General features: G+C 40.7%; 1 protein-coding gene across 1 annotated transcript; it reads right to left on the bottom strand.

Annotated features, from left to right (window-relative positions):
- On the bottom strand, nucleotides 1–17,886 carry SQLE (squalene epoxidase). The gene is made up of 11 exons (XM_026110114.2): nucleotides 16,803–17,886; nucleotides 14,565–14,817; nucleotides 14,089–14,269; nucleotides 11,395–11,491; nucleotides 8,288–8,401; nucleotides 5,432–5,603; nucleotides 4,897–4,992; nucleotides 4,162–4,304; nucleotides 3,219–3,315; nucleotides 2,725–2,812; nucleotides 1–1,912 (listed from the first exon to the last, which is right to left on the bottom strand). Exons 1-11 carry the CDS (start codon nucleotides 17,091–17,093, stop codon nucleotides 1,720–1,722), a joined length of 1,725 nt encoding a protein of 574 aa, XP_025965899.1. The 5' UTR covers nucleotides 17,094–17,886; the 3' UTR covers nucleotides 1–1,719.
- Between the last annotated feature and the right edge of the window lie 6,056 nt (nucleotides 17,887–23,942).

Raw genomic sequence — 23,942 nt, 5'->3', positions numbered from 1 at the left:
TACAGATATCAGAACTTTTTATTTAAGTAAGTTAGCTGAGGGGGTGTATTTGGCTCGGGATTGTTAATCTTTGACTTTTAAAGAGACTCACTGCAAATAATATTAAAAAACAGGGATATGTAAAAGTAACCAATATTTTCAAAATTGTCACAAATTTTGAAAACACATATAAATTCTGCAAACTTTGTATACCCTTAAAGGGGTATCATTTAGTTACCATTTACAATGATACTTGAAAATATTAGTATTTTACCCTGAAGTTTTTACGCATTGTGAATGTGTCTATGTTTAATTTCATGAGGGTATCAAAAGCAATAATGGTTAGAAAAATATATGTATTTTTGTTTCCTCTGGAAAAAAACTGGTCATTTAAAATATCCATCAAATAAAATACTAAAAAAGCCTCTCCATAGGTTTTTTTTTTGAAAATCCAACAGAAAAATTATGTTTATATACAGTTTATGCAACCTGTCATTTTCAAAAGATACACTCAAAAGTTTGCTAGTACAGAAACATGTAATCTGCTACTGCTCTCTAAACTCTTGGCTGCACTGATGCATGATTGTTTAGGCAAGCCAGAATAGAAAAGCCACACAGTGATACCAAAGCAAACATAAGAGAGGTGAGAAAAAAAATAAAAATCAAAATACACAAGAATGAAGGAAAGCATACTGTTGAAGATAACAGAGAGGAATATTAACCAACAGTAAAAACATGAACTCTTTAGTTACATGCAGTAACCTCTACAGGAAAAAATATATTCCAAGTATTAAAAGGACACTTTCACGGTACTTCTCATGAGTTTTTAGAAGTAATATTAAAGGTTACTTTACTGTCTCCTGGAAATAGCCTTGACTGAATTTGTTTCAGGGGGAATCATTTGATGCTGTGCTTCAGTTAGTGGCAGTATTTATAAACTTCAGTTGCGCACACACCAAGCTAAACAAAACAAAGAAAACCCTAAGCTTTCAAAAAGGAAGTGAGACAGATAGGAAGGAAGGAAGTTTCAGAAATATGTGCTTTCACTACGCAGCTGCAATGCAGTAGTCAAGAGAACTACAGTTTGATTATTACTTGTTTAAAGTAATTCTGGTTTAAAAATGATTTTAGAAAAGCAACATGACACTTGCAACAGTGATCAAATTTAAAGATATGGTGACACTTCATGATCTGAAATCCTTTACAGTGTCCTTTTAAATGTCAGTGGACTAGTATCTTAGCTGCAACTGAAGTAGAATAGAGGCAGATATTTCTAATGAAATAACATAAATCAAGAATTTTCTTACAACATTTCACAGTAACAAAGAAACAGTCTATGGAGCTATTTAACAGAAAAAAAGCATGAAGGATAATAGCAGCATATGGTTTACATTTTTCACTTTTCAGTTTATTAATATTAGTGGTGCACTCTATGCAATGGATAAAGTGATGAATGAATTTTCTGACAAAACTGGCAATTATCTACCATATGTCAACACTTAATTATGGTCCTTGTAAACAGCTAACTCATTTTTAAAATCAAATTGCAAAGGAAAGGATATTTACATACAATATATGGCTATATAACCACAAAACTAAATTTAAGCCAAATCCTGAACAGGGAAATTGCATTTTAAAGAGAAGAAAACATAATACACTGTTAAATAGTACATGTCCAAAGATTTTAAAGGCATCGTGACTTTCATGTCTTCTTCCTTCAGTCATTTCCCCCATTTCCATTTAATAGACTAAGTATTTCATTTCAGAGTAAATAAGTGGAAATATTATAGAGCAACTCCGGTAAAGGACAGCTCCACTACTGAGGAATGCTCGAGGTTTGGTGATCCACGACTCCGACTTAAAGCAAAAATAAACAGCATATAATGCCACAGCAAAGAAGTGACCAATCAGTACCATTGGTTTAGGAGATAACCTGTATTAAAAAAAAAACACACACAAAAACAAAAAAATGTAAATAAGCAGAAATGAAAAGCACTAAATTTTCAATTTACGAATAAAGACTGTCATTCAAGATCATGTTTGTCTTTCTCATTTAGGCAGCTCTGGTCCTGATGTCTCAACTGAAAAAATATGGTACATCCTGAGGCTGCTACGCACTCTGTACTCCCTTGTGCAGTGTAGTCCATGCACACCGCTGCTTCTTTCTTTTTTTTTTTTTTTTCCCCCTCCCCATTTCTCTCTCATTTCTCGTAGTCTGTGCCTGCCTTTATCATTTCCCAGGGGACTATTCTCAACAGGCTCTACCAGTTTAAGCTCTTATTCCAGAATGGGAGAAACAAATGCTCACCCTTCACACATTCAAAGTAGTATGATTTATGTGCATTTACCCATTTCTTGGGTTATCTGAAACACCTTGATAGTTACTCATTTTCCTGCTCCTTTTGCTCATATATGGGAGACATCTGTCACTACCCTCAGCTTATCAAGTATGAAATGCCTCTTTTACCCTTAACTCTTCAGCTAGCCTGGACCACTCTGCACCATTCAAACTCCAATGCCACCTATATTAACTTCTTTCCATATTTTAGCTGCATTAAAAAAGTCAGAAGCCATTGTGTTCAAATGCTAACAAAGCTTCAATCTAAGCCTAATCCTTAAGGCATCAGTTCATGTGGACCATTCTCCACGTGCAGATTTGACTGACTGGGAGCAAGGTAGGTCCCAACAGAGGTTCATAATACTTTATCAAGTTCACATTAACTATTATCAGTGCATTGAACTTACACAGATAGCAATCCAACAGGACCTGAGACACACTCGCCACCGAGTCTGAAGTAATGGAAACAGGCTTTCTTTAGTTGATGCAAGGAATCTACAAAATGAATTAAAAATGACTCAGCAAATATATACAGCAGATATTGAAAACTTTTTCAGCGTACACAACAGTGATGTAAAATCCATGACTTTGCAGCTGTCTCTCTTTAAGTAAAGGATAATCTTGCAAAATATCTACATATTTCTGAGTACTAACTGATAACAGTTTTTTTTTGAATACTAATTCCAGACTTTCCTTCACATAACTAAAACTCAGTTTACATAAGACTAGAGCTAAATAACTGGGAACACAGGTTAAACAAACCCCTTAAAATCCTCTGAAGTGCATATAAACACAAACACATGGACATCTGCTTATATACATATACATCCCACCTCCTCCTCACCCCATATTTATTTATCAAATGGTAACTAGTTAGATGTTATCTTTAAAATGTACTTACCGTCTGTGGCAGCAAAAAGTTCATATAGGGCCTGGGCAAGAACATTCACTACAAAAGAATGAGACTTTTTTCTTGACCAGTAAAATGTTCTTTTTGCCTGCAAAAGAGAGAAAAACATTATTTCTATGAGGAAACTACAGAAGAGCATTCAAAAGCTTTCTAAATGGATGAGAGAGTCATACTCATATCAAAGTGTAGAGTGGATTTAGTGATAAACTGTATTAAAACTACACTAAGTCATTGAGGAACTTTGGAAATTTATCTGAACCAGTGATCTAGGCTGCTCTTACATGAGACAGAGAAAAGCAGGCAGCTCCAGGGTGTGCTTTATCTCGTAATGCAGAGGTGGCTGGATTAGATCAGATACTTGACAGATATAACTCATGTATTTCTCTCTGTTGACTGAAAGTAAGTAGGAAATAACTATAAATCTGAGGTGATGAGCTGAGATGTAGATATCTATACTTGGTCAGGTAAATCCTGTATTGGCTATAAAGATCAATGACGTTCAGCCTCCCTTTAAATGCTTCTCACTAGGTGCACATGCTCATTATTCTCTAGGTACCACTCACACAAGTGTACTGGTCCAGCCTCATCCCTCTTAAGCTAGATCTACATCAGAAATGCACTATCAATATGGGAAATACCAAATACTATACTAGCAAAGCAGACTGACTATAGACATGGCACAAGAGTCTCCTTAAGCAAAACAAGACATACCACTAAACAGAGTTTTGCATCTGCCTTTTGCCACACAGCCATAAAAGTAATGAATCACATCTCTGCCTACTAGTGAAAGCCTAATGTATGATTTATCTATCCAAAGTTTTGTAAACTGCTGTGCCTCACTAATAACTTACATGTCCCTGAGCTGCATGAAACTTAGTGTCTTATCTAAACTGCAGCTAAAGCTGCCTAAACTAAGTCCAAAATAAAGCTTCACCTGAAGAATGTCAGAGTCTTCATACAGGTCTGGAATATTCTGCAGCAAACTTCTCCATATTTTAACATCGTTTAAAACAACACTCATTCCTCCACCAGTTAGAGGGTGCCTTATATTGTATGCATCTCCTAAAAGAAGAACTCCTAAGAAGAAGAGAAAAATTAATATAATACCGTACAACCCACTATGCAAACATTAAACTCAAACCCTGTATTTTGATATAAAACTTACAAAGAATTCATTCCCACCAGGAAACAAGACTTATAACAACTAGAAATTTAAAATCAGATGTCTTTGAATTATCTTGTTTAAAAAGCTCTAAAAAGGTAAGTGTTCAAAATATCTTTCCTGTATATGTGCACGTTTGTGAAATACATACAAACACAGAGCTCAAGAGCTTTTCTAATATCATGTTTTCCTTTTAAAAAAAGGAACAAACTTTGTATAAGCATGAGTGATTTCAGTCATGAACTGATTTGTTCTACATCTTAAAAATAAAAACAACCCTGAACTTTAAAATGAAGCAGATTAATTTGAAGTCTAGTGTCAATATAAACATTCTAGTCAAATTGTGCCAAATACAGACATTTTCAAAATACTGTTTTTCTTACCAGAATCATAAGGCAATTGTACTGAACAACATACATACCGACAACATACACATACAACAACATAGTCTTAAGTCTCACGAGTAATTTATAATGCTTTTTCCCCCACTTATTTCATAATACATACCTTTTTTGTCAACAGCTGAAGGAGGCAAGAAGCTTGCTGGCATAGTCCTCAAGCGATCATTCTGAACTGCTGTTAAGAATGGTTCCTTTAGGTGATCTGTAATTACCAAATTATTTAGTTACATTACTTAGGTGGAGTCTTAAATAATTTGCATGCAACCCATTTTAAACTCTTCTTGGAAGAGCTTAATGTAATCCTTCTGACTTGCTAACACTACAGATGTCAAGTGAACAAACTGCCGTCTGATGTGGAATCTAAGCAGTGCCTGTTTCATTGCAACAGTAACCGTGTGCATGGGAAAAACATCAACCTCCATGTCTTCCCCTCCTCACTCCAAATCTTGCAAGGATTTGGATGCCAAAGACGACTAACACAATCCAAAGATTATTCCATGTATATACAGATCTGATTTTAAATTCACACGTCAATATTTCAGCAGTGAAATTGGGAAAAAAAACCAATCAGTTCAACGGATGATTCCTTTAGGGCACATTCTAATTGTGAAGACTTTGGAGGGAAACCTTTCTAGACTTACCAGGTAGTTGTGGATGAATGTTCTCAATCATGTATTCTTTTAAATTTTTTGGCATCTCCCCTCGAATATCAACGAGGACCCGAGTCTCAGTTGAAGAAATCTGATAGATTAGCACTGGACTAGTTTTCGCTAAAACAAGTTCAGCATAATTAGCTTTAAACTGTGGTGTATCCTTAAAAATAAAGAGAGGGGGAGAAGGATCGAGACTGATTAATGAAAGCATATTAAACTTGAGAAATACAATATCATTTCTGATATACTTGGAAATAAGATCCCATAAAATACCATATCAAGTTTGCCTGTGTCATTTGTTGTCTTTAAATGAAGAACAGAAATATTTTCAAGAACAAAGTTAGCTTGCCTCCAGTGTAATTACAATTCTTTTGGTAATACATTTTAATAGCTACTAAAGTATATGTTAAGCTATACATTTCATTTAGCCAGTTCAGTAATATGTAGAAAACATGCCATTGTCAGTACATAATGTGATAGTTTTCCATAGGATCATTTTGTATTATTTTAATAAACAAAGTGGTGGGAGGGAAAAATACAATACTCTGTATATCACTATATAGAGATATCAGTTGAGGAAGACTCATAGGCTCCTAACCACGACAGTAGCCACAGTAGCTACTCATATGCTTGAAACAAGTTTCCAAAAGGGGAGAAACAAAGGTGTTGGGCAGCAATAATTATCAAAGATGGAAGGACCCAAAAGGTACTGAGATTTCTCCAAATCTGTGTTTCCAGTCCACTGGAAGTTCTGTGGTGTTCATTCCTGCTCCCTTAATTATTTTATCTATTAATCCAGTGGTTAATATAGCAGCTGTGGAGAGCAAGATACACTCAGTATTCCCACCTGAGTTCTCCAGTCATCTAGCTACAGAGCTAGATTCACACTTTCTCACCCAAAACGTATAGGTTTTTAAGATACGTATTTCCCTTAGTTATGCAGTGACCCATCTTCAGGCAGAAGCACAGTTAGGGTATTCTTCCGGAGTGTAAGCCACAAGTGGTTTAACCCACAGCTGTTAAGAGCAGCTGAAACTCAAGATTTCTCCCTGAACAAGTGCCCTAATAATAAAAATATTAGGGAAAAAATGAGTGTCACCAGCTCAGCCATTGACATCTTAACAGAAACCAGTTGAAGCAGCTCTACCCAGGCAAACAATTTTACAAATTACATTCCAGCTTGACAAAGGTGCCTACCTCCAACCTAGGGATTAGTACTTGTTTTATACGAGATGCTGAAACATCCCATTTTTAGTATTTCCTATACACACGTCTATGTAGTCCAGAGATCATTTTAACCAGCTATGCTGAATTCTGCCCTACTTGTTTATCCCTCCCTTGTTCAGCTATAGGGAAATTATATGCATAGATTAACAATGAACTCTACTGTTAGAGTCAGAAATCTAATTAAGTGCAATATCCACATTCTTTTTTTGTATCTGGATTACTTAGACTACAATTACAATTATTTAAAAATGTACTTTAAGAATTGAAAATCTGAGCGGCAATTGTACCACATATACTACATCTGACATGGCAACTTCAGTTATCCTATAGTTGAGACAGCGTATGTATCAATAATTTACGAGTTAAAAACATAGGACGAAAATTTCCAAGTGACAATTTTCAAGTGACACAAAAACTGACAGAATGCCTGGAAAAACATTAAAAACATGGTTCTAATTCTGTTGGAAACCACTTAATATCAAAATTCAAGACAGTCCTCAGCAGTTGCTTAAAAAAAGTATTCAAATCTTTTATACAGAAATATTCTCTCTGTAAAACTTCAGTGCCTCTACCAGCAATTACATGTGATTGAACTCTTGCATAAATCTCTTCTTTCCACAGATTCTGACTCGAACACTTTTCTTCCACTTTACATTGCTGTCATTTCCTTACTAAAAACCTTCCAAAAAATAACAAATAGTAACAAATGCTAACTCCATATCATAAAAGCCCCTTCAGTATGAATTCGTGTGAATGTTCTGTAAGTACCTACAACTTTGGATGGAAAACCAGAAAACAACAGGCCAAAGAAAGGAAACGTACATATTGAGAAGGTAGCGTGCAAAAGTTTCCCAAGGACTGATAAGCTCTGGAGACTAGCAATCCTGTGGAATCCAAAATAACTGATAAACTCAGGACACGAAGAGTCTGCTGAATTGGTACAAGACTGTCAGCACACACTAGCATCAGTAATGGCTTGTGTGACACTGTCAAGAGGACGGTGGCTGCTACATGCAGAGAATACAGGATTATACATGCAGGATTATGCATAAGCCTGATGAAACGGAGGACTCTGAGGGACCCTCCAAACACCACCTAGAACCCCCAGTGCATCAGTATGCAGTGGGGGTTGGCCTCCCAAACACTGCTCCAACTAGGTAACTGTAAGTCAATATGCGAATGAAGTATGTAAGCAATTAAGTGAATGTGTTGTGTGTACAGCTACCTGCCATTAATAACTGCAGCTTGATTCTATTGATGTAACAGGTTAATCAAAAAAAGGTGTTTTAAGAAATACTGACTGTGATCTGAGTGTCCCCCCCAACACACGTACTTGACCCCCTTTAAGGGAAAAAGCAGTTTACAAATCCTGTATCAAGTGTTACCGGGTATCACTTTGCAGTAATCTTTCCACAACATTTAGATGCTGCAAGGCCTTTGTAAGACATCAGACTCTGGGAAGTGAGTTTCTTCTCGTTTCTCAGTGAAGATCAAAAATAGGCAATACGCCAAAGCATATGAATAAAGTTAGTGAGCCAGAACATACTCAGTTTAATTTAAACCAACATTAAGAAACAGTAGCATGCCAGCTTATACAGTATTATATGTAAAACCTACCTTCAAAATGCAGCCAACAAAATGGGATGAAATAGTAACTTTGCTGGAGACCAAATTTTTCCTAAACTTGGAGAAAAGTCCATCAGCAACAACAGTAAGTGGTGCATGGAGCTCCTGCAGCATAAAAAAAAGAAATAACATTTCCTATTTTGATTCAGAACAACAGTAGAGATTACTTCCCAAACCCTCTTGTTTTCAATTGCACATTAGATGTTCTACAAAACAATAAACAGATGATCATAAACCAGATTTATAAAACATGCATTAAGAAAGTATTTTTTGCCTTCCTCATCTTGATATTTAACTTTACTTCTTCTAAAATTTAGCCTAATGATATGCTCCAGCCTTTATAGACATGCAATCAAATAACATATTTACGGGGACTGTGTAGCAACTTTGACAGAAATAAAGACAAGAAAGTAGAGTAACTGCTCCCTGCACCCTACAATGTTCTTCTTCAGGAAAAAAAAAAAAAGAAAAAAAATCAAAAAAGAAATTTAAAACAAAAGAACCACACACAAGCAACTAAACAAAAACAAACCAAAGCAGTGTAACAAACTGAAATGCAGAGTACACAGGCAATTCTGAGCAGTTCCTAGTATTTAGGAACTATGAGCAGAAATTGTGCATGTAAAGAAAATACAAAGGAAAATCTGAGTGAACTGATTAGGTTCAACTTGAATGCATGTACAAATTCTAAATGTTTAATACACTCATTATTCTCTAACATGAGGAAATTATTCTGATTACCATTTTAAAGTATATTTTTAAACATTTTATTGGTATATGGTAAGATTAGAACATCATAACAGAAACCATTCAGAGGTAGACGTTTTCTTTTTTAGAAAGAGATGTACAGCTTTCTCATTCATTCATTCAGTCTATACAGTCATTTAATTGCAAATGGCTATAGGTTTATAATGAGCATTAGCCCTTGGCCTTTAATCATTTCATACAGTAGGCATAAGCAGAAAAATAATTTGCCTTTTAAGCTTTCAGGCTGTAAATAATAGGGCAAAAAGTCACACCACGTTTCATTAGTACTCCTGGGAAACTTTGTAGCACTGGACAGAAGCATCCAGTGAGCCAGTATGTGAACTCTACATCTGTGCCTGGAATGTGTTCATCTATGAGCAGTTCCCTCCTGCACAGGAATGGGACTCAATCACTTGTATGACATGATCCTTTTGTCTTTTGCTGCATGAAGGGATGTTAGACAAAGGCAGACGGGTGTGGAGCTGAGTAAAATAGTATACATATTTCTAGTCTTTGAGCTTATGGAAGTGAGTTCAGGAACACAGTTCAACAGATAGTAGAACTAATAAAACCTTTTTTTCTGATGGATTCCTGCCTCAGATGATTGCAAGCTCTTATCATTCCTGCAATTAGCGCATGTACAAGTTGCCTGGCTGCATGGATTCCCTGGTGCCTAATGATCTGAACTCTCATGCTACAATTTTTCCACAGTCAGTGTACTTACACCTTTCCTCTATTCAGTTGCCTCTTTGTAATTTGACTTTATCGTACTGGCTAATTTCAGCTTCATTTAAGAGATCAGAAAACTCAGAGGTCATGTGGTAGAGAAGAGACTAGGGATGTGGAGGACAGAAAAGCACACAGGCATAACATTTGCATCAGCCCCATTTCCTTATGAAAGCTGATAAAGAATGGAAACAGCCTTTTCTTTTTTTAATTAGTTCTCCAGCTGTATAAAGTCACAGATACTGAAGCACAGCTAGAAAAAAAGGTCAGCAGAAATTTCTTCCACTGAGTTTCTACCATCAGAGATCTAGGCCAGCTTTTTCCAGCCACAGAACTTAGAGCACTCAAAGAAAAGTATGAGTTTGCTTATGCCCACTATACAGACAGGAACCATGCACTACCAAAAAAAGCCAAACCCCTTCTTAAATTGATATTGCTCGATGATAAAGTGAGTTGGATTTGAGGAAAACAAAAAACAAAAAATTTCTACCTTTCCAGTACCCAGATGTGATCCAATGGCATATTTTACTGGAGATTAAAAGCAGACAGACCATGGAACAGGACTTGGGATTCCCCACTGCAGGCTACTTCAAGGGGGGTCAAGTATGGTGTTTCCACTCAGCAGTCTTACAGCTTTCCAGTGATAGCACTCACGAGCAAATGGACTGAAATGCCTTTTGCCTGAGGAGGGCTTAAAACCAGTTCTCCTATATCTTGGGCAAGTGCTTCTAAATGACTCTTTCACATATGGCTATACCATTTTCATTTCTAAATGACCTAGAGATGTGAGATTTTGTTAGTAAAGCTCAGAGCAGGATCTTCCAACTCCTTAGGAGTTTTCTGAATCTAGTATGGAGGGCAGCAGAGCTTAGACAGGAGAAAGATACCTGTCTTTCCATCAGAGCACATCTGAACACGCTTACTACATAACTTCAGACAGTAAAGGAACTTCAAAACCAGGAAAGAAGATTTCAACTTTTCACTTGTCTAGAGAATAGGCAGTACACCCAGGACTTAAGCACATAGATTCTACCAAAGCTGATCTCTCCCAAACATTTTAATAATAAATTCACTCAGTTTAATAGCATTTAGCCAGCACTTCAGCATTAGTTGAGGCACAGAACATGAATCAAATCAGTGATACAATTAAAATAATCCAGAACTCACTCATTCTCTTCCTGTGTTCCAAGAAATGACTGGACAGAGAAGAATCTCTGTGAATAGGCACCTACTCTCTTACTTTCAGATACCTCAGTTGATGGTGGAAGCATATGTGGAAATGCAGACATTACACATACAAAGCATAAGTCTTAATATATTGTTTTTCATCAGTAACTTTCGAAAGATTTTAAACTCCAGACATGTGCATATTGGAATAAATGATTAAGTGAATTCTCCAGAGACACTGCCATCAGAAGCTGCACAGGAAGTTATAACAGGAATTCCCATACGCCAGGACTGTACCCACTAGAAAGCAATCTCCCTTTCATTAAAGCTTCTGCTTTCTTGACAATTGAAGTATTTCTGCATCAGTGCTCTGAAATAGCAAACTTTTTTAAAACGCTATATACATGACTGTATTCAGACAGCAGTTAAACAAAGATCAAAACACAAAACTGTCTCACCTTAATATCTCCAGTTTCTTTGTCCTTGTACTGAACACCCACTACACAGTCTTCTTCCTCAAGCAACTGTAACACATTGCCTTCAATGAATTTTGCACTGAAATTAAAGGGGTTAAGAACACAATGGAAGAGGATTAATGAGGCCAAAATTTCAAGGCACTGCACGTAGAAGTAAAACCAGTTCTTCAATAAGCCTGTTTTTGCAGTCACACACACTTTTTTTTTTTAATTTTGCACACAAAGATGTGGTTTTGACCGCTTTTAGAAGCCATGTTAAATAGCAAAAAGTGCCTATCATTAATTTTAGTTCAACACTACCATTATGTTTGATATGTGAGAATACTCTTAAACTGTAATGCTTAACTCAAACATGCTACCATTTAGCAGAATCCCCAGTTTTGCATTAAGTGTCCCATAGCCACATGTGAGATACACAAAGGAATCTGATACCTAGTAGCTGTCAGAAACCAGCCGTAATTGAGGAGTCATCTGTGCTGAACAGCGGGAAATGCTGAGAGTTTGGGCGAGACCTAACTCTATGTAAAACCAAGGAGTAAGATCCAAAGTAGCACTTCAACATCAATGTGTAAACTAGGTAGAACTGAGATACCTACGTCTCAAAATAACCTACCTAATCTGCATAGAACACAGACATCTAGCTTTTCACCTCAAAATTCAGGATACACATTCAGTTTGCTGTTTGTGCCTTTACAGTTCTCCTAATGCTTATGGATCAGTTTGAACTGAGCACCCCTTGCATTCATCTCCCAACATCGGCTATTCAGGTTTCAAAAATTAAGCATCTGTCTACCTAAATTCATTGTTGGGTCTGAGCTGTTAGACCTGATTCTAACAGTTCAGACACACTCTCAGCAGCTCAAAACTAACACTCTTCTTTCTCTAGGTCATGAATATTTTCATACCCATATGGAATTCAACAACTCAGAAAAGCAAGGTAAAGATCCATGTGAGAACATAGCAGCTTGATGCTTCTGGCTCTCAAAGGAACATACACAATTGGATTCTTATCTTTGCTACATGTCAGCCAGCACAGAAATTTCAAAGCAAATTGCCCACATCCAAGGTGAGTGCCCTAACTCACACGCCAGTGAGTAACAGGGGACAGACATATTCATACCTATTACCTGCCCCAACACTTCACTGCCACACTTAAACTTCACAAGAGATCTGAACTCCTAGGCATAGGAAAGCATACCTACCATGTCAAATCTCACAAGACAAAAAAGTGGTAGTGACTAGCTTAACAATTTTTCCAGGCAACAAGCAGGTTGGCTGTATCAAAATACGAATGGTTATGTGAAAGCACACTAATAGGAACTTCAGCAGAAAGGGAATACAGCAACCTGTTGGGTTAACAACGCACTTCCTTTTTCCTCTACAAATTAATTTTACTCATCTGAAATAAATCCATATTGCCTAGCACAGAGAAAAAGGATATATTAACCAGTAGTAATTCTCCCCTATATTTTCACAAATTATGAGATGAAAGGCAAAGCTTCATGGTGCTACTAAGATTGTTTGCTCTCTTCTGCACCTTGATTCAATATGCAGTTTTCTTTGCTACATATAAAAAGAAAGCAAACATACACAAAAGGAACATTAAAGAGAGCCTGGAAAATGGGAAAGAACAGAATTCAAGTCAAACATTACCTGCTGTAAATTTTTGCTTCAAAATTTTTGTACAGCTACTGGAGCCTTCCACAAATTGAAAGAACATGTGCCCAAATTTCACTGAGTTTGAAGCCCTAACAACAAAGCTTTAGCTTTTACAGATAGCAAATGCAGTTGTCATTAATCTTAACTGTATTGCAGACTTGCTATCTTTTAGTGCTGATTTTAATACTTCATAAAATGTTACATAAATGATGGGAGCAAGCAATTTTCCAGTTCAGAATAAAGATACATAAGGAATAAAGAAAATATGAATGGCTTTATTTCCCTGGTAAGCATAATTTAGAGCAAAAAAAAAAAAAAAACCCACAAAAAACAGCATCTAGTATCTACTCTGCATCAATGAAAGTTTCTCAAAGAAAGTGATCAGTTAGAAGAAATACCAAACACCGTGATTTTTATTTTATTAGTAAGAGGAAGGGTCTACAATATTCTAAAACACAGAAGCTCTTTGCAGCTACTCGTTGTTCCATTCTAGCTATTTGGCCTACTTTGTTGTTATCAGAAAAAGCACAAACATATAAATGTAAAAAGAGTTTGATTTCTTGCATCACAACTAACATCACCATAAGAAATGATACCAGATTTACCATTCGTTTCCTGACCAGTCAAAGAAGTTCTATGCATTGTCTTTACTGAGAAGAGGTGGCTTCTTTTGTTAAAAAAAACAAGAATCAATACAGGAGAATCAAGCCTTTACACTTGAACTGTTCTTTCACGAGGGCCAAAACCTTGCATAATATATGAAGCTTATATTCCCATAAATTTAAAGATTAACTTGTCCCAGTGGCTAATATACGATGTATATTTGGTTCATGTACATGACATCTATAGAAAACAGAAAAAGCAAGTATAGGCCTCTTTTTTTTTATTAGTCTTGAGAATTGGAGGCCTCTGTGCTCAGATGGAATGAAATGGATTGAAAATCTCCCCGACGCTGGGAAAAATGCTACTAAGTCTCAGGAGACAAAATGTGATGTTCACTATTACAAGTTGACTTACTTGGGTTCCGCCATAGCTGCCCTTCGGAGACCCATGATGAAGTGGCCATGATGAAATGACTTTCCACTAGCCACACGGCCATCTTCAGATGTTGGATAAGGAACTTCAACCTCTGACTTGCTCTCTGTGTCATGAATTATGTAACCATTTACTGCTTGCGCATCAATACCTTCCACTGTATCTGCAAAATATATGCCAATATATGGGTAAGAAAAGCATATTTCAAAAAACTGAATTGTTTATTAAAATTACTTCTTTACATAGAGTCCAATTTTCTCAATCCAAAGACATGCTAAAGAGAGAATATTTTCAAAATGGTGGACTAAAAACATCTAAGCATTTTTAATTCAAATAGTCACAGTAGATAATGTTTTCTTTTTTTTAATCTTCTCTGTAGGGCATGCTTTTTGTAAATATGCAATGGAGTGTGCTAACTTTTGTGTTATAGATGTGTCTACACTTTGAAATGCACTTACCTTCAAGACCCAAGTCTCTAAGGGCACTAAAGCCTCCAGGTTGTAACAGCTCTCCAACTATCCTGTCAGGTTCTTTCAGATCCCTCTCTATGACAGTCACCTTTCTTCCATCCCTTGAGAGCACCGCAGCCAAAGAAGAACCAAGGACACCTGAACCCACAATGATAATTTCCGGATCATATTGGGATGATAATGTTGTATTTGGAGCAGTCTCTGTCATATGCAAATCTGAGAAGTTTACTTCTCTTCTGCCCTTTAGAAAGGAAAGACAACAAAATTACAAATGCACATGTAGAATTTCTGCTGTACATTTACATTACAATTAATTAATTATAGCATGATGCAGGAATAGAGGGATGAGGAAATTATTTTTGCAGGGTCAAAGTTAATCAGTTTTGTCCATCGCAGATAGGTATGAGTCTCTAGTGCTGTAGTCTTACATATCCCTGACACTGAGCAGAGGTAAGGATAGTCCTCTGCTGTTCCTTGGCCTACTTAAACTATGCTTACAGGAACACGGCTGAATAGCAAGGGATTTGGAAGTAGTGCAAAACAGGATGTGCTGATAACTGAATATCTGTACCATAACTTCTTCAGGGGGCTAACTTTGGACTAGTTCTGCTATGATCCGATGGACTGAGCGCCCATCAGCTGGTTGGAGAGCATCTTCCAGTTTAGTTTTGTCCAAAATGAAATCAGTTGTACTCCACAATGTGACCAAAACACAACAAGCGGGGGGGGGGGGGGGGGGAAACAACACTTAAAACATAATTTCAGTCTCAGATATACTGAAAGTCAAGTCCCTATAAAAGGCAATGAACCAAGGCTGTACTATTTTCTTGATCTACAAAGTAACATACCAATGCCTTCATGTCAATGAGCCCCTACTATATGGGGGCCTTAGCATTTTGCAATGGAAAATGCTATCATATTCACTGAAAAATGTTTCTCTTTCATTTTATTGTAAAAGAACATCAGCATTTTTCTAACTGAAACTTCCCTACAAACAAACAAACAAAAAAATCAGCTTATGGTAAACACTCCGAATGGGAAAGTGTCAGCAGAAACAGCTAATGGGGAAATGTTATGAAGAACTGGTCCTAAAATGAAAGCTCATTAAACAATCTAAACTATGGGCAAGATTACCACATACCTACATTTAAAGCTGTCAAGAATTGACATACATCAGATTATATTATATACATCAGATTGTTACAAATATATCCCATACCTTAAGACCAACTCTGTTACACTACCTTCCCAATACAACTAATCACAAGTACTCTGAACTGCAAAAAAGTTACAAGGAAAATTCCAGTGCAAGCCTGCAAGTCCAATCCACTGTGCTGCAAATGCGACAGCAGTGAAAACATGACTGCATCAGTGAAATGAATGCCCAGAATGACACCAATACCAGGATTTCTAGTGGCACAGTGTCTTGTTTCTACCTGTATCGAAGGTTATACAACCCACCAAGTGGGTGCAAAAATAAGTTACCTATAAAAAAAACAGGTAATAAAGCAAACTGCAGTGAAAGCAGGCTTTAAAAAAAAAAAAAATCCAGAACCTGCCAGCAAATTCATGACACTTGCAGCCAAAAATAGCTTCAAATTCTGCTGTGCAAGGGGTCATTGCCCAGCTGAAAATGCCCAGAAGCGCACAAGAAAGCAGTCTAACAGCTCCAACCCACAGATGTACTGAACCCATATATTCATTCAGTAGTCTTAGATGACAAGACTCCAACTAAGCTCCAGCTACAAACTACAGTTCTCTCTACTCTGTCACAGTAAGTCTCATGCCAGGCTCAGTGGAACAGATTAACTGTCTGAGGCCAGGTCTTGTATTATACCAGCAATAATTTCCAATTAACTATATTTGCAGCTTTCTCTAGACAAATATATTTCATCCAGAAATGTTAGGAAGACGACCTTCACAGTGAACTGGCAACTGAGGGTATTTTCTGCTAGTATAATAATCCTTTACTATAACTCTTTTTTCCAACACTCACATTTGATGCTAAAAAACACCCAGAAGAACTAGTATATCAATTAAATAAGCCTGCCTCTTTTGCTATCCACAGCTCATGCAAGACTTGGCACATCAGCTGTCCAGAATCAAAACAGAAATGTTTTCCAGCACTTAATTAGCTCCTCTCCCTCACTAGGAGCACAGGGTAGCTGTCAGAGATTACAACAGCAGGATGTTTCACCCCGTGTACCATGTCTGAATTGAACCTACCTTTCGGGATTTGGGTTGTTCAACTCGTTGAGATCCTTGGGTGGGTTTGGCCCAGAAGAAGCCAATAAGCGGCAAAGCGGCAAGAACATCAGAAAGCATCCCCAAGTGGGACTTCTGCTGCTGCTGCTGCTGTTGCTTGGACCCTCTGAAGCGGTACCTATATGACAGCAGCAAGCCAAGGGAGAAAAACACCAACACGGACAGGAGCACCTCCTTATTAGCGTAAGTCATCAGGTCCCCACACTTTTTATACACGTAGATGAAGGAGGCAATACCCAGGAAAGTCCACATCGTGAGGGGCCTGGTCACTGCTGCTGGCTGCTTCCTTTAAAGCCTTTTTGGCTGACTGATGCTCCCTGAAACAGGTTTTTACCAAAAAAACAAAAAAGTAGAAAAAGTATATATAAAAACGCAGAGAATTCCTTTGAGATGAAAGGGAGATCACAGTGGAAAACCACGGAGCTCCACAAAACCCTGTAAAGGGGTAAGTGCAACCTCACCGTGCCATAGGAGCCCAGGGAGAGACTCCGAAAGGGCAGATATAAAAAAGAATATATAACGTCTTAGAAGCCGCCGAGATCTGTAGAGCAGCTGCAGTTACTCAGAAACACGTCGGGCCCGGCTGCCGCACGCGATGCTCGTGAGGCTGGAGCTCACCGCCGCGCTCGGGCTCGCTCCGCCGCCGGGTGGTGGCTGCGGGACCCTCCTCCGCGGGCGCGGGGCTGCGGCGGGAGCCGCCCCGCCTGACGCGGCGCCGCCGCTACGGGCCCCACCGCGAGCGCCGGGTCCCCGTGACTCATCCAGGGCGGGGCGGCGGCGCGGCCCTCCGCGGAGGCGGCTGATGCTCTACGTGCCCGAGGCAGCGCCCTCGAAGCCGCCGCGTAGCGCGGGCGCGGCACCGGCTCCCTCCCGGCGTGGCTCAGGCCGCCTCGGCCCACGCTGCGCGCTCCGCCGCCCGGCGATGCCCCGCCGCGGGCACCCACGCGTGGGGGGGGAGAGGGCGGCTATGCTAATGAGCAACGGCCTCCTTCTCCTCGTGGATACCGCGCGCCCCGTGCCTCAGAGGCAGCTGGCCAATCAGCGGTGCTATGCCGAGATGGCGCTATGGCCGGACGCCCAATCGGAGCGGGAGGAGGGCGGGGCTTGCGCCCGCCGGGCTCCTAGGGCGATGTGACGCCGGGATGGGGCGGGGCGGGAGCGCCGGGGTTGCCATGGGCACGCGATAGCGGGGCGCTGCGTGCCGCGGCGGGCGGGGGGCAGCGGCGCGGTCCCGGGTCGCCCCCGCGCCGCTGCCGAGCGGGAGGCGGCGCATGCCCGCCGCGAGCGACAGGGGCGCGGGGCCCTGAGGGGGGTCGCAGGTGGCATCGGGGATGGCGGCCTACAGCTCAAGCGGTGGGGAAGTGAGGCGGTGAGGTGGCTGCCTTCTTCCCCGAGGTGCTCAGCGCCATGGGACAGCCTAGTTTTTCCGTGTGAGGAGACGTAAAACCGTTTTCCAAGAGAAAGGCGTAACCGTGTGGCTGCACGAGCAGCAGGGTCGTCCCTCCAGGCGTGTGCGGAGTCCAGAAACGCAAGGTGTTCTGCTCCTTGGGCTGCTTGTGTGCGTTAGGCAGTCATTGGTCTAAAACAATACAACAAAACAGAAATAGTACCAAAAAAGTGATGATCCTTGTTCAGCCCTGAGCTTGTCTGGGTCACCTGTCAGAGGCACCTGCCTGTTGTCCTTCCTTGTGTCTGCAAGAGGAACCACACACACCCTCCCGTGGCTACGCACTTGTTGCAGCACACCGACGTTCAACGTGGCTTTGTATCGCAGTAGAACTTAATTAGGTTATTAAATATGACAGGAGCCTAGCTCAGGCAGTCTCTGCAAAAGAATGAGCAAAACAATGACATGTGGATAGAGCAACGCAGTCTGAGTCAAAAAAGGTGGAGCTGAGATCACCGTGGTGGCAGAACGTCACTGCATTGGTGGGCTTGGAAGCGTTTCGGAGAGGAAAAGCATTTAGTAATTTCTCATGCATTAATAAAGAGACCGAAAACACATAGGTAGACTTGAATGAATAAAGGCAAAATGGGAGCCAGTAAGAGAAGGCTTTTTGGTTCATTCATCAGGTCAGTCAGTTTAGGCTAAAAGTAAAAATGCTGGCACCTAAAGAGATGAAGCACACGTTTGTGGTGAAGATACTATTCTTATCCAATATGGTGATTATTCTTTCAACAGTGAAACTATCTTTGGTGGAGCAGAGGCATCTGTAGTCATAGGACTGTATCTGTAAAAACTGTGTTCACAGCAGGAGCTACTTTTCCCCAGCTTGAACTAGGATTATTATAGCTGTCAGCAAGTAGCACATTTAAACCACTTGAGACTGAACCTCTTAGCTACACCTGCACTTAATTTCCTATGTTCAATTTACTAAACATTCCTTGCACCTGCTTAAAATGCCTTATTCTATGAATTGAGCATTACAGATTCTGAGGTCACTCAGTACTTTGTAAGACCACAGTACACTGTGTATAACCCTTCCAGGCACATCGACCAAACACTAGGAGAATAGTAATCTTTAAGTTAGAACAAGCATTGGAACCAATATAAACCTTCTGAACACTGAGCTAAATCAGTTGACAAACATGAACCAAATACTACTTGAAACAGAACTAGGGTAATGCAAGCACATAGTCAGAAGTGGACCACGAACCAGTAAAAGCTTGAGGGGCTAATATAGATGGTGTTCAAGAAAACAAACTAAGCACAGTCATGTGAATGAAGATCATTGTGTGATCTATGATCAGAGGGAATTTTCATGTTCCACTCTATAAAAATTCTAAATTTTCTAAAAATTTCTAAAAAAATCATCCTCTGTTGACAAAATGCTCATGAAAAATGTATTTCAGGATTATGCAATTCATGACTCAATTTTTGCTTGATACTTATATTCCAAATGGTTAGCACTGTGCACTGAAGCAATTAGAGAAATCTTTTTTGAATGCTTGTCCATATGTGTTACACTGAACACTCACAGGTGCCCTACATGCATCAGCCTGGACTTTTTTGGACAGCTGCATCTGTTAGAGGCTCAAATGTTACCATAGCACTACCATATTTCCAGCGTAAGATAGGAGGGTCCCTGCTATTTCTTAATTTACCCTCACTGCCCTGACTGTGGGCAGACCTTGACATATTTACATTTCTTTTTTTATTCACAGAATCACAGAAGGGTTGAGGTTGGAAGGGACCTCTGGAGATCATCTAGTCCAACTCCCCTGCTCAAGCAGGGTCATTTAGAGCACGTTTCCAAGGACTGTGTCCAGAAGGCTTTTGAATATCTTCAAGGAGGGAGACTCCACGATCTCTCTGGGTAACCTGTTCCAGTGCTCTGTTACCTTCAGTAAAGTTTTTCCTCATATTCAGATGGAACTTCTTGTGTTTCTGTTTGTGCCCGTTGCCTCTTGTCCTATCTCTGGCCACCACTGAAAAGAGTCTGGCTCCATTCTCTACACCCTCCCTACAGATACTTATATGCATTGATAAGATCCTCCCTCAGTCTTCTCTTCTCCAGGCTGAACAGGCCCAGCTCTCTCAGCCTTTCCTCATATGAGAGATGCTCCAGTCCCTTCATCATCTTAGTTGCCCTCTGCTGAACTCGCTCCAGCAGCTCTATGTCTCTCTTGTATGGGGGAGCCCAGCACTGGACACAGCGTTCCAGATGTGGCCTCACCAGGGCTGAGTAGAGGGGGAGGATCACCTCCCTCCACCTGCTGGCAATGCCCTTCCTAATGCAACCCCAGGATACCACTGGCCTTCTTGGCCACAAGGGCACATTGCTGGCTCATGTTCAACTTGTCGTCCACCAGGACTCCCCAGTTCTTCTCTGCAAAATTGTTTTCCAGCAGGTCAGCCCCCAGCCTGTACTTGTGCATGGGGTTATTCCTCCCTAGGCGAAGGACTTTGCACTTCCCTTTGTTGAACTTCTTGAGGTTCCTCTCTGCCCATCTCTCCAGCCTGTCGAGGTCCCTCTGAATGGCAGCACAGCCCTCTGGTGTTTCAGCCACTCCTCCCAGTTTTGTATCCTCAGCAAACTTGCTGAGGAGGCACTCTGTACCTTCATCCAAGTCACTGATGAAGCTGGACAATACTGGACCCAGTACTGACCCCTGGGGGACACCACTAGTTACTGGCCTCCAGCTAGACTTTGCACTGCTGAGCCCAACCTTCTGAGCTCTGCCTTTCAGCCAGTTTTCAACTTCACTGTCTGCTCATCTACCCCACACTTCCTGAGCTTACCTATGAGGATGTTATGGGAGAGAGTGTAAAAAGCCTTCCTGAAGTCAAGGTAGACAACATCCACTGCTCTCCCCTCATCTACCTAGCTAGTCATCCCATCATAGAAGGCTATCAGGTTGATTAAGCATGATTTGCCTTTGGTGAATCCATGCTGACTACTCCTGATCACCTTCTCGTCCTTCACATGCTTAGAGATGGCATTCAGGATGAGCTGTTCCATCATTTTTCCAGGGATTAAGGTGAGGCTGACTGGTGTGTAGTTCCTTGGGTCCTCCTTCTTGCTCTTTTGCAAGACTGGCATGACATTAGCCTTCTTCCAGTCCTCAGGCACCTCTTCTGTTCTCCATGTCCTTTCAAAGATGATTGAGAGTGGCCTAGCAATGACGTCTGCCAGTTCCCTCAGCACTCATGGGTGCATCCCATCAGGGCCCATGGACTTGTGGATGTCAAGTTTTCCAAAATGATCTCTAACCCAATCCTCCTTGTAAGGGTGAGGCGGGGGCACCGCCTGGACTGGCAATCCAAAATGAATACGTCCAAGGTGTTAATTTAGTAGAGGCTGTTCCCAGATCGTATAAATTCAAGGGGATGAGTTGGATATCAAAATTTTTCAAGAATGTATAATTTTATAATATTTGAAGGGGGGTTGGTATTCCTATATAACGTGTGGTTAGTACGTCATTGACAGACCGTCCACCCACAATACGAAAGGCAGATAAATTAGCCAAATGCTGAGCTAGCCTGATCCATGCGTTTATATGTGGTGCAGGATGATCCTGTAAGTCGATCGCATTTGTTGGGGACCCCAGGATGCGGCATACCAGCAATGCTTCACAAATGCCAATGGGATAACCTCTTAGTAGGGAGATAAAAAGGTATCGCCATCAGGGAGCACTAGGACTGTCGCTCCTGGCCTGTCTGCCAGGATGGTACCAGATCCTTTTTTCCTTATGAGGAGATAATATCCACACACTAGCTAAGGAATGTGTCACAGGTGTTTGCTGAATTTGAGGCACTCCAGCATTACGGACTAAAACTCCTTGCAGTATCGGTTCTCCTTGTGAAACATTTACTGGCGCAGATGCGGATACCTGGAACAATAAATCTTGAGAGGAAGTTAGTAGAAGTGAGGTTATTTGAACAGATACCAAAGGTGTGAATAACCATACATGCTGTGATGGACAATCGAGCTGCAAGTGTAGGTTTGTATTTTTCTGCTCAGCAATTAATAACAGTTTGAGTACATAGAATTCTACCTCTCCTGAGGCAAGCACACGGGGGCAACGCCTCTGTCCATAATTGATATTCGGGCAGGGGTGCCAATGTTGGTTTAGTTTGCACTCATTCATAGGGAGTGAGTACTCCCACATGTCTATTGTTAAGCATGAATAGTGCCTGGGGCAATACACTTACCCATCACTTTAATGTCTGCCTTAGGGTGAGCTTTCTAACTTGCTCTTTCAACAAACCATTCATTCTTTCTATTAGTCCACTAGCTTGGGGATGGTACGGGATGTGTAAAATCCAGGTTCTCCCCAAACCCTTTGCCCATTCCTGCCCTACATTTCCCGCAAAGTGGGTAGCTTGATTACTCTCTATTTCTTTAGGTATCCCATTGGTATACATCAGTTGCTCCAAACCTTGTATAGTGGCAGATTGATTTGCATGAGAGGTGGGATATGTATACATAAGACTCGTGTAGGTGTCTACAGTGGTTAGAATATACTTTTGTCCCTGTGAAGGGGGCAGTGGGCCTATATAATCTATTTGCCAGGTGGTAAATGGCTGTTCACCTCGCTTAATACAGCGTATGTACTAGTTAGAGTTACTTTTACTACCTTCATACAGCTGGAACAATTAGCACGTGCAGTCTTATACCAGTGTAGCACTAGCATGGGGTGGCCTTGCGACAAGTCCCAAGCTTGAGCAGTGACAGGGCCCCAATGCCCTGACCATTCGTGCACTTGTCAGGCCTGTTTTAACTCTGAGGAGGTTGCCATCTGGTCAACCGCTGAATCATATTGCATTTCAAGAGTCTCTTGCTTTTGATGGGCATCAACTGAAATAACTTTTGTCTGCACAATACTCCAATTTTTTTCCCACAAGGAGCTTCCCCAAAGTTTTCTATCATATATATTCCATTGTGCAGCAGCCCATGTTGGCAGCCAAGCCCACAAGCCTTTGCACACCACCCAACTATCTGTATAGCACGCATCTCCTTCATCCAAAGCTATAGCTGCGGCTTTCAGTTCAGCCCTTTGGCTGGAGTATCCTGTGCCTGAGGCAAAACAGATAGTGTCCATGGCAGGGTTGTATGCCACAGGATGCCACACGCGTTCCCCTGCCCAAGAATACACTGCACTACCGTTGGAAAACCAAGGCCACTCCTGCTGTTCAGGAGATAACATCTCAAAGGGAGGAGCTTCTTGTACCGTGACACTTCTGCTGAGGGGGCAGGATGAGGTAGGCCCTCTGGTTCAGATAGTAACAGCACGTGCTCAAGCTGTACTTCTCCCAGTGAAGTGGCATGTGGGGTGCTTAACTCCTCCTTTCCCCCTTTCAGTCGAGCTTGCAAATAATGTTTCCACTTCCATTGTGTTGCAGCTTGGGCTGCTCCAACATGGGCTCTAACAGTGACATCATTTACCTATGCTTGAATTGGGATGGGTGTGTGCACAGTGATGCGACTGCACCCAGTAATTCGTTCTGTCTCCTGCAGGGCCCATACCATTGCCAGGAGTTGTTTTTCTGAGGGGGTGTAATTTGCTGTAGCTCCTTGCAAAGAGCGGGACTAGAACCCTATGGGCTCACACCGTGCATGAGCGCATTGCTGCCATAACCCCCAAGATACTGTATCT

Source organism: Dromaius novaehollandiae, chromosome 2 (genome assembly GCF_036370855.1).
Source record: "Dromaius novaehollandiae isolate bDroNov1 chromosome 2, bDroNov1.hap1, whole genome shotgun sequence".
In the NCBI taxonomy this organism is placed as follows: domain Eukaryota; kingdom Metazoa; phylum Chordata; class Aves; order Casuariiformes; family Dromaiidae; genus Dromaius; species Dromaius novaehollandiae.
This window is presented reverse-complemented; position numbering and strand designations above follow the sequence as displayed.

What these genes read in the sequence shown, in the direction of transcription:
- SQLE (XM_026110114.2), bottom strand. Translation starts at nt 17,093, where the DNA reads ATGTGGACTTTCCTGGGTATTGCCTCCTTCATCTACGTGTATAAAAAG. An exon ending in CATTCATCCACAACTACCTG is followed by an intron (nt 4,993 to 5,431) that starts GTAAGTCTAGAA and finishes TGGTAATTACAG; the next exon opens with ATCACCTAAAGGAACCATTC. An exon ending in CCTGTTGGATTGCTATCTGT is followed by an intron (nt 1,913 to 2,724) that starts GTAAGTTCAATG and finishes TTTTTAATACAG; the next exon opens with GTTATCTCCTAAACCAATGG.